Raw genomic sequence first — 11,801 nt, 5'->3', positions numbered from 1 at the left:
TCGAAATGCATCAGTTTTAGCCCTCCAGCAAAGGGTCGATTGCGTATCTTGAAATAATGAGGTAAAAATTACAAAAGTGAGAAAATTTATTAGCGTATCTTTGATTTTATTTATCAAAATCTAGTAAAATCTGTTAACTTTTGTCATTTTTACCTCGTTTCAAGATACACAATCGACCTCTAGACGTACGCAGCGATTTATTTTATCGACTTTAAAAGTTGGCGGGAAGTCGACTTTTCATCATGACGGGAAGTCGACTTTAAGTCGGTGGTTTTTGCGACATTCGCCGACTTCAAGTCGACTTCAAGTCGACTTTCGTCCTTAAAAATGTCGACTTCTCTGCCAAGTCAGTTTCGGTAGAAGTCGACTTCAAGTCGACTTAAAGTCGACTTTTTGCTCTTAGGGTCTGGATCCCCGGGATCGGCGTCGGTCTCAGTGGGCCCTCGGCTCGTCGCATCCTTAGCTCTTGGCGGATCGCCGCCTTGATCCTCGGTGAGAGGGCTCGCAGATAGGCCGCGGGGTTGATTTTAGCAGACGGCTGCACCATCACCGAGTTACTTGGGGCGGTGCGAACTCGGTTCTAGGGTTATTTCCCCGTGATTCCCAAGAGGTTACCTGGGATCGAACTGTCGAAATTTAAAAGCCACCCAGTACCGGTAGCACTTGGATATAATTTTGGTAATTTTATAAAAGTTACCCGGTATCGTTAATAGCGATTTCGGTAATTTACAAGACACCCGGTACATGTTATGAATAATTCCAAGTATTTAGAAACCACCCAATATTATTTGAAACGATTTTGGTAATTTAAAAGCCACCCAGTATATGTTACAACTATTTCAAGTATTTAAAAGCCACCCGGTATTATTTGTAGCAATTTTGGTAATTTAGAAGCCACCTGGTATCGTTAAAAACGACGTTGATAATTTAAAAGCCACACGCAATACATGTTGGAATTAATTCCAAATATTTAAAAGCCACCCGGTATTATTTCAAGTGGTTTTGGTAATTTGGAAGCCACCCGGTATCATTAAAAACGATTTAGAATTAATTCCAATTATTTAGAAGCCAGTACAAGTTTAAATTAATTCCATGTATTTACAAACCACCCGGGATTATTAAAAACGATTTTGATAATTTAGAAGCCACCTGGTACATGTTAGAGTTAATTCCAAGTATTTAATAGCCACGCTATACAAGTTAGAATTAATTACAAGTATTTTGAATTAATTCCAAGTATTTACAAGCCACCCGGTATTATTTGAAGCGATTTTGGAAATATAGAAGCCGCCCCCGGTAGCTTTGGTAATTTTGGAATTTTTGAAGCCCTCGAGAAACCCTTTGATATATTTTGTCGTACGCTACCAAGTCGATTTACCAAGTTGACCTACCGCTCTACAATCTCTGTCATTTTTTTTCTTCTTCGTCCACTTCGTGTAAAGGCTACCGACGTATAGTTGGCAAACAAATTTAAAATTATTGAAAATTATTTTATCCAATCGTTTAGAAATCATTTGGAGATGATTGGAAAAAACTTTTCAGAGTTTGAAAAACCATACAATAATCACAATTAATTAAAATCAATTAAGCGTAGGGGAGACCGGGGCTAGAAGGTCAGTTTTTTTTCGGTGCCGATTTTTAACAACAAAATAAATAATTTTAGTTAAATGTGGTATACCACTGTAAAGAGTGAACCTTTAGCTACAAAATTTATATAGGAAATTTTTGTCTACGTCGCTTTGTTTAACCGGTATAGAGCAAAAACGACAACGGTGGAAAAATTGAAATCTCAAAAATGCCGGGGTTTAAACGTCACACTGCATTTTCAATACATATACGTACATCTAATCCTGAAAAATGATAGGATACATTTTAATAATTGTTTTTTAAGAGAAAAATATAAAAATTTATTTAAAATTTTTATGCGAATTCAGGTCTGATCGCCCACGAAATATTAGACATCAACGATAATGAAAAAACTACACTGGATTCGTGTTCAGCATGCATTACTCTTTATAATCACGTACCTCGAGATTTGGAGAGCAAATATTATTGCAGATATTACAAAATTTCCACGTGCAGAAAATGTAACTTTCACCTTCCGAAAACACGTTTGCCCTCGTAAAAATCATAATACGGCAGGTAACCTGCCGAAACTCCGTTGGTCACATGGGTACCATAAGCAGCGTTTACAATGTTAATAGCGAGTTCACACAATATACAGGTTCCGAGATATTTGATTTGACGCTTCAACCCCGTTGACCTTTTAGCCCCGGTCTCCCCTATAATTAACGTGTCTAAAAAATATTTTTTTAAATCCAATCGCTCCAGAATCATTTGGATTAAGTGTCGATATAATTTTTATTATTTCGAAAACAACTCTATTCTAATAAAAATTAATTAAAGGCTGGCCAACAGCGGGTATGCTTCAAGGGCTTAGAAAAATTAGCGGGGAAAGAAGACCCTGTTGAGATTGACTCTAGTCTGGCCACTGTAAGGAGACATGAGTAGGTGTAGCATAAGTGGGAGACCGGCAACATCGCCGGTGAAATACCACTACTTTCATCGTTTCCTTACTTAGGTTGCAATCCACTTGACGCTACAAATGCTTCGAAATATTCCTTGATTGGTCAATTAGGGCCAATTTCACCAACCACGGTTAGCTTAACCGACGGTTAAAGTTAGCAGGATTGACCAATAGAAAGCAGGGTGGATTCATTTCTATTGGTCAATCCTGCTAACTTTAACCGTCGGTTAAGCTAACCGTGGTTGGTGAAATTGGCCCTTAGTAAGATTCTCTGTTCTGATTGGTCAATCGAACGCTTCGAACCATTTGTAGCGTCAAGTGGACCGCAGCCCTACTCGGTTAGGAGGAGCGCGTGCCCCGAGGGCTTCGTGCCCCGGCGGTCACGGTGTTCTAGAGCCAAGCGTGTCAGAGTGGCGTGAGGCCTCGCGGCCGATCGCCGTTAATACTCCCGCGTGATCCGATTCGAGGGACGCCAGGTACTACGTTTACGCGATCGTTACTTCTGTAGTAACTTATGATAATTCACCCGTTAAATTATCGTATGTTACTACAAAATCCCGTTTACGCGAAGGAAAATCCCGTTTACGCGAAGGAATTATCGTAAGTAACTACAGAAGTAACGCTCGCGTAAACGTAGTAAGGGTTTCGTTTTAATGTCTGCACTATAGTGTAGACATTTATTTAATCCTGTCCTTCCCGGCCGGGACTTCGGGCATCTTTATTTAATCCTGCCCTTCCCGGCTGGACTTCTGGCATATTTATTACATCCTGTACAGATTAAATTATTTAATTAATAGAGATTCTCTATTAATTCTTAATTATTCACTGGCGACTCAATCTCTCTGGTATTGTTTTTAAATTATTTAAGATTCGCTAGATTCTTAAGATTCATGGTGAAATAATAATTCGTCATGATTTAGTTCTTACTAGAAAGAAGAGGTGATATCTATTTGTCGTAACTAGATTTCTTTTATATAAAGGATAGAGGGAATAGAAAATCGGGTTTGAATAACGGATACTGATAGTTTTAAAATAAATAATGAATATTTATAATTAAAATTGAGAATTGAGAATTGAGAATTGAGAAATGAGAATTGAGAATAAAGAGTTAGAATTATTTAGTTTAATTTATGAAATCATGATACTGTACAGATTAAATTATTTAATTAATAGAGATTCTCTATTAATTCTTAATTATTCACTGGCGACTCAAGCTCTCTGGTTTTGTTTTTAAATTATTTAAGATTCTCTAGATTCTTAAGATTCATGGTGAAATAATAATTCGTCATGATTTAATTCTTACTAGAAAGAAGAGGTGATATCTATTTGTCATAACTAGATTTCTTTTATATAAAGGATACAGGTAATAGATAATCGGGTATCGAGTATCTTCCCCTACTGAGGTTACAGACAGCACAATACTCGATTGGGATAAATGGCTTCTGCACACAGGACGCTGAAACGCTTGCCGCGCGGCAAGAAGCGACGCGGTAACTAATCAACGTGTTGCTTTTCCGTAAGAACCAAAAGTTTATTGGCTACCGCGTCGCTTCTTACCGCGCGGCAAGCGCTTCCGCGTCCTGTGTGCCAGAATCCAAAACGTAGTCATTGGCCGCGTTCAGCAGACACAACTGTTGAGTGTCGTCTTATCAACACGCTACGTTGATTTGTTGGATCTAAAAGTAAGAACCAATCACGTTCGATTGCTTCTGAGCGGTTTGTTCTGCTGAACGCGCCCAATGAAATTAGAAACTCAGCCATACTCATACTCAATATACCGTGGTTATACCGTGAATTTGTATTTGTACTCCTTATCTCTATACTTCATGGTTGATCGCATTTAGGTTAGGTTGCAGTACCTTAATAACCGTAACGGAGTAATATAACAAGTGAGTTAAAAGATATATAAATAAAACCTTTTTTATCTTAATATATAACGAAATATTTTTTCTAAATTGTAGTATAGGATTACCGTTTGTTTACATTTAACATGGTAAATATTGAACAAAAATATATGTTAATATTTATAAAAGGTTAATGTTGTTTTTTTCAAAATGACATAAATTTTATGATTTTTTCTTTACATTCTTTACCGTTATGTATCCAAAAAAACTCATCTTCTTTTAAGATTCTTTTACAAATAGTTTATCAATATGATTAAACTAACCCTGTCATTCTGTAACCTTGTTGGAATTTATCGAGTATTTATTGCCGATCTTACTCTCAGCTGTTACGGTGTATGCTGTATCTTATCAAAACTAAACTGTTTTTAATAAAATATCTCATCTCTTTAATATCATAGTTTTTATATTCCATGGAATAAAAGTTGAGATTTAACGGCATATATTTTCCTAGATTGAGTATGTAGTAGCCAACGGAACGTACAATATTATTAAAATTATACACATATTTTTTCAAGTTTTTTTTTACAACATATATATGTATAGATATAATCATTGATCCCAAGATGTACTAGTGTGATAGCAATGCGTAACAAGGATTACTTGCTTCGTGCGGAGAATGTAAATGTTTTTTTAGTGTCTTCAAGTCTAAAACAAGTTGTGCAAAACTAGGTCTATCTCGCGGAGCTGTATTCCAACAAGAACACATAATTTTATATATATCCTGAGAAATCGTATTAGGACATGCTAAGTGACATTTGTCTCGAGTTAAATAACGCAACAATTCGTTATCCTGTATACTAGCATATGGAAAAGAACCTAAAGTCCCAATTTCCCAAAGTACAATCCCAAATGACCAAACGTCACTTTTAGAAGAGAAAGCATGATCGCGTACAGCTTCCGGTGACATCCAACGTATTGGGAGTTGACGAATTTTGCCAGCCATATTATTTATCACGTATATTCCATTTCGTGACAGGCCAAAGTCAGAAATCTAAATCCATAATAAATCCATGTAATTCTATAAGCGATTTTTTAATCGTAATATACACATCTATCTATCTACCTTTAACGTTAGATCTGAAGTGAGGAGGATGTTTCTCGCTGCCAAATCTCTATGTATAATTCCCTTAACTTCCAAATGTTCCATTCCTCTTGCGATATCAAGCGCGAATTTTATAAATTGTTGCTTCTCGATTATATCGTATAGATTTTCATTGTCGTGTTTATTTCCTTCAATAATATTCGCACATCTCGCGATACTGCCTTTTTCAAAACTGCACAAAGATATATCGTCCAATTTGATTTTTCTTCTATAATGTAGATACGCGAGCAAATCTCCACCTTCCATATACTCTAAAAGTATACGTATAGGATTTTTGGTAAAGTGCAGCAACCTATAAGGCCCACTAAATGTGTATGAGGACCAGCTGCTTTCATTATTTTGATTTCTTCCAATAATTGATGCCTGGCTTCAGGTTCGTTGCACGCGTCGGAACATTGTAACATTTTAACGGCTATTAACGTGTTTTCATTATTATTTATACTACCTAGATATACTTTACCAAATTGTCCTTTTCCTAATTCACGTTTAACATTTATATATTTATATGGCACTTCAAATATATCTTTCCGCGCCTTATAATACGTCTCCTACAACAAGTTTCGTGAATGCTACGATTAAAAGGTTTTTTTTCTAATTATTCAATCCTTTTCCAGTTTACCTCAGACCTCGCGACGTATATATCAATATTGCGTCTTTGGAAAACTAGATCTGGCCATTGAGCCAGCTTACAAGCGGAAAGACCGGACACTGTTTGTTTCCTGTTGCAAAAAAATAAAACCTTAATATTTGCTATAATATATGTATATGTAATAATTACTACACATACGTAAAAGTTGAAAAAAATAGTTGGGAAATTTTAAATCTTACCGTCTAGTTGGCGCGACAAGTTGATATCCATTTTTATTATATATCGACGCAATGCTGATAAAGCCTAATACGACACAAATAGCAACACCGGCGTGTAATAACCACTGCGACATAATTAAACTATATGAATTTTATATTATACATATTAATTATCGATATGTATTTTTTTACGATATATACCATAATACTCCCGTTCAATATTTTAGTTTTGCTCGCATTAATAGTAAAACCACCTCGAGTTCCTAAGCAACCTCGCGAATCCATTGCTGCTATCAATATTTTGTATCCATTGTTTACTTTTATATACTGACCGTCAATCATCATATTCCAACTAAAGGTATTTGTCGTAGAAGTCACGTTACTTATCTTCGTGATATTATATACCGAATGCCCTGCTTTTGATATCAACAATGGTATGCCGATACTAGAAAATTATACGTTGCGCCATAATCCAAGTATATAGTAGAATAGTAGGAAAATTAAATTAATAGAATGAAATAAAAGAGTCCCACCTAATTACATAAGAGCGAATATGAGAACTCGTCGAGGTAACGTTCCAGTTGATAACAAAATTTTTTTTCGCTCGGATCGCTTCCACTTTTGGGATAGGCAAGATAGATTTTGCATCCGCGCAACTACATTTCGGTCCGATACATTCCGGAACTTTATAAATGACCTATGTAATAAAAAACATATCTTGAAAATTTGATATTTTGAGTTTAATGTTGTCTCATAATGTTAATTCATAATTTTACCTCTGGTAACTTGACTGTAGGTTTAGCTCTTGGGTTGGCATATACATGTATCTTGTACGTACAATTTGGATGTATTTGTACCTCCGGCATGTCGTTCGATAATTTATTTTGTGGTATTGATATGCTAAATGGACCTTTATTTTGCACGGTATAGAGCGCGGAACTTTCCGTACATTCTGTTTTATTTATACCGGTTTCATTTAAGATACTCGTAATCATGATGCTGTAATACACATTGAAATTTTTGTTATATAATCTTTATAGACAATTATTATTGCCAAGTATTAATTAGCGCACCTGTACGAAGAGGGTTGTTTCCTCCATTTGGTGGCGTCCAAGATACATTCAATTCCAATGATCTCAATATGTTATCGTTTATTAAATAACTTTCGTCTTCTAAAACGTACACCGTAATATTTTCCACAACGCCGGCAAGTTTTGCTACATTTTTTACGTTTGTTGCGCATATCGTATCAAAATATAAAAGCAACGCAACTAGATCACATATATAAATCCATTTGCACGGTATAAACATTTCATCTTATATGACCATTATCTAAATAATGTAGATACATAATATTTTTCGTTACTACTTTATAGTTTTGTTGTAACTTGTAGAGTGACAAGATGTCCGTTTCGTCCAATAATACTGTGCTTTATTTCAGTTTATCTTTAGCAAAACACATATCTAGATAACTCTTATCTGATAATCGCAAGTGCGTAAAAATCTCACCACTTCCTATAATAAAATGATGATTACCACCTTATTATTTCAAGAATGCTACATATTATTTAATAAAATAGTAATGGAAAAATGTTGCAAATTGTTGGGAATATGTATACATCTACTGTCTAATTCCATAAATTAAATAATTGTTACAATTAACAAAAGTTAAAATGTCAGATTTATTCTTATCGATAATAAAAATCAATATAACATACATATATATTTGTCATAATTTATACATCTTTATATATACAGGATGATTCCAAAACATTTTTTGCAATAAACCAATATTTCCTGAGATACGTGGCGGTGATTTTTTGGCACGCGCAAATAAAACTCGTTCTGTATACGCATCTTTGGAACGTCATAATTATCCAATTCAGATTATTCTGAACTTTCTGAATATATAGTAGTTTTTAATTCTAGTTTTTAATATTCTAGGAGTCAAATGGCCTCAGCTGCGATGTCACCGACCGACGACGACGAGCTTACGCTTCCTCGTGCGTCAATTAACAAAATAATCAAGGAGATCTTGCCTCATGTGCGAGTTGCAAACGAATCTAGAGAGCTTATCTTGAACTGCTGCACGGAATTCATTCACCTGTTGTCCTCCGAGGCAAATGAAATTTGCAATCAACAACAAAAGAAAACTAAATGCGGAACATGTTCTACAAGCGCTCGATAAATTGGGCTTCGGTGATTACAATGCAGAGGCAGAAGCTGTATTACGAGACTGCAAAGCTGTAGCGGCTAAAAGAAGACGTCAAAGTACCAGATTAGAAAATTTGGGAATTCCAGAGGAAGAATTATTACGGCAACAGCAGGAGTTATTTGCTAAAGCAAGAGAGGAACAAGCAGTTGCGGAACAGCAACAGTGGCAACAATTACAAGCTGTTACACAAATGGCATCTATGCAGCAAGGTGACAGTGAGCAAGAAGATTATTCATAAAGAAATTCTATCGGTGAACCTTTTGTGCAGACATGTTTTTTTTTACTTGAAATGAAATATTTAGAATAAAACAGAGAGAGAGAAAGAGAGGAGGGAGAGGGAGAGAGAGAGAATAGCGATGAAGTGAAAAATATTAAATACACACACACACACACACACACACACACACACACACACACAAATACACAAATTCTATTATTCTTAGAAGCTGTCTTTAATCATTTAATTATGTACCTCACAAAGTTGTATATTAAACACTCTTACACTCCTTAATTTAATATTATAATTTATAAAAGCAATGTATCATATGATTAAGTGGATTAATTATACCTTTGTTTCTTTTTCACATCCTTCCATGTAGGCTTTTACATTTAAGGCATTAGTCTTCCATATTCAGAAGATAGATGGCTTTTCTTTATTACTTCTATAACTTTTGAAACATAATGATACCTATCAATAACACCTGTATTATTTTAGGGACATATAATATTGTAGATAACTTTTCATATTTATCTCTTATCGAAATAAAATTAGCTCATCTATTTTTTACTTTCTCTTCAGTTTTCATTGACATTTTATCGATTTGGTAATCAAATCATTAGAATATAAATAAAACGAGGAATAGATGAAATAATTTAGTCTCTGATTAGTAACAAATATAAAAGTCTTATTGTTGTAATATTATCAACGAATATTATCTGATTTATACCAATTTTTTTCTGTTAATACAAAAGGTGTAATTGAATTCCTAGCAACTCCATGTATCTTTGTTCGTAGTTTGTCTATAAGAGATTCTTCGTTTTCACAAAAAGTTTTGTCTTCTACGATAAGAATGCAATTAAATATATTAAATATCAATGTGCAATCTTTTATAAATGATCTAAAACAATCTTTTACCTTCTTTAGCCCTCGAAGGTATCAAAAATAAATTTAAGCTACTTTCTGTCGAACAATGACTCATATCTATACCGCTATGAGTTTGTAGTCGAGAACTAGAAACACCTTGTTATAAAAATCCTGGAAAAAAAAACTTAAAAACATGATAATTTTCAAAATAGCACTTAAATACAATCAAGCCTCTATATTTTTAATATATTTTTGAAATTTGATTATAATTTTCTGATTCACAATTTCTTCTTCGATCAATTCATCAATTCGTTTCAGTAGTTTGCCACATAAAATAAGAATACTATACGCGCATTCAATTTAAGAAAACAACTAAAAGACAGACGATAATATAATTGAAATCAAATGCTAAAGGGAGCGGTGTGTAAAAGGAAATTAAATTTATAGAAATTTAAATACTTTTAATTCAGATGATGAAAAGAATAAAGATGGAGAGAGGGCCAGAACACGATACAAAGGTACAGGCAATAGAAATAGGGAATACAAACGGAATGTAGATTTTCAACCTATCGGAAGCTGTGTATCGATGCATTCCGTTGCTATTCCCTGTTCCTATTGCCTGTACCTTTGTATTATGTTCCGGCCTAGAGTCTAAGAATATGGGGAGATTTGCTGTATTTCAAAGAATAAGCTATATTTGAAGTCGATAACTCGTGTACGCCATGTGTCGGAGTACCTTCGTTTCGTCGATAACAGCGGGCATAAAATCTTGCAATTCCGCTTTGTTATGCAAAAATACAACATGGGGATAATATTCTACGTAATCTTGATCTATGATAGTTGTTGAGGATGGTTTTAACATTTCTGCGGTCTGTAAAAATCTACAAAGAGAAACAGATATTTCATTATGTATTGTAAATGTTCGCGATAAAAAGTGATTATGTTATAGCCAAATTAATAAATATTTTCCTTCACATAATTACCTTACTAAATTTTGATCGACGAACCAATCTTGTACAAATATAATAACGTGGCATACGGAAAATAAGAATGCTGCAAACTGGAGCGATTGTAATTCTAAATTAGAATCACTGTTCGCAAAATCAGGTGCACCTTTCTTCTGATCAAAGGATGCAGCGTCGATCGCAAATCCAGAAAGAATTGGCTGTGTATCCAAATATATCACTCTATTTTTAGTTACAAAAAGGTCTATTCCAGTGGTACAATTTGTACTAGTTTCATAATGTGATAAATCTTGAACTTGAAAAATGTTAGACCTGACGATAAAATAAAATTATTAAAGTAACATCAATTTTACGAGGAGAGGTCATTTGAGGGGGTAAACAAAGTCCCCCAAAACCTTCTCCTCGTTAGTAAAAAAGTTTAATGTATGTTGCAAACAAATACAATACGTACGAATAACGTGATGTTAGCAGTGACATAATCGTCGATTTACCAACACCTTGCGCACCTAGACATCCAACGACTAGAAAGTCTTGCTGATCGTAGAGAAAATCTATTGAATTTTCACATAATTGCATATTTTCATCCATGAATTTCATACACGTATTCATTTCGGGACAGATGGAAAGCATACGGATCGCTGAAATATTTTAATATCTTGCTATTATAATATATTAATTTTCCAAGTATCCTGCAATATATTAATATATAACCTATAACATATATAGAATCCCAAAATTATCGGACGTTCTTTTAATTACAAGTTCTTTGTTCAATTTATTGAACTAACTTTTTTTAGCAAGTTAAGTCAATAATTTCTAATTTATAAGCGATAAAAAAGTTTAGTTATAAAAATATACGGTGTAAAAAATTAGAGAAAATTAGAATCAATCTCAATATTTTTGTCGAGGAAAAAACGACTCCAAATTAATCAGAGAATTTTATTTTAAAAAATTCAATAATTTTTTGACACCCTATATAAATTATGCTGTATATTAAAGAATTTACTTACAATCTTGTACTTTTACTAGTACTGCTGAAGACATATCGGTATCTTTTCTATAAAAAAATCTTTGTTATTAAATTGTATATAACAGAGGTATAATAAAAGATAAAATAATATATAAATCAATAGTTATTACAAATCGTGGTGATGGGAAGGACTATGAGAGTACAACGTGGTTATTGGTATATAATTT

General features: G+C 34.1%; 1 protein-coding gene and 2 pseudogenes across 1 annotated transcript; 1 reads left to right on the top strand and 2 right to left on the bottom strand.

Moving 5' to 3' along the window:
* Positions 1-4,853: 4,853 nt before the first annotated feature.
* LOC139785828 (vascular endothelial growth factor receptor 3-like) lies at positions 4,854-7,839 on the bottom strand (annotated as a pseudogene).
* A 164-nt stretch (positions 7,840-8,003) lies between these two features.
* Positions 8,004-11,743, bottom strand: LOC139785831 (nonsense-mediated mRNA decay factor SMG9-like). The gene is given in 8 exon segments (XM_071724998.1): positions 8,004-9,243; positions 9,503-9,614; positions 9,691-9,789; positions 9,792-9,810; positions 10,376-10,520; positions 10,623-10,916; positions 11,056-11,242; positions 11,615-11,743. Coding segments are annotated over 8 exon segments (969 nt in total). The 5' UTR covers positions 11,649-11,743; the 3' UTR covers positions 8,004-9,164.
* On the top strand, positions 8,292-9,104 carry LOC139785829 (protein Dr1 pseudogene; annotated as a pseudogene).
* Positions 11,744-11,801: the final 58 nt, after the last annotated feature.

Source organism: Temnothorax nylanderi, unplaced genomic scaffold, assembly GCF_030848795.1.
Source record: "Temnothorax nylanderi isolate EJ_2023f unplaced genomic scaffold, tnyl_v1.0 TNYL_tig0896_pilon, whole genome shotgun sequence".
In the NCBI taxonomy this organism is placed as follows: Eukaryota; Metazoa; Arthropoda; class Insecta; order Hymenoptera; family Formicidae; genus Temnothorax; species Temnothorax nylanderi.
This window is presented reverse-complemented; position numbering and strand designations above follow the sequence as displayed.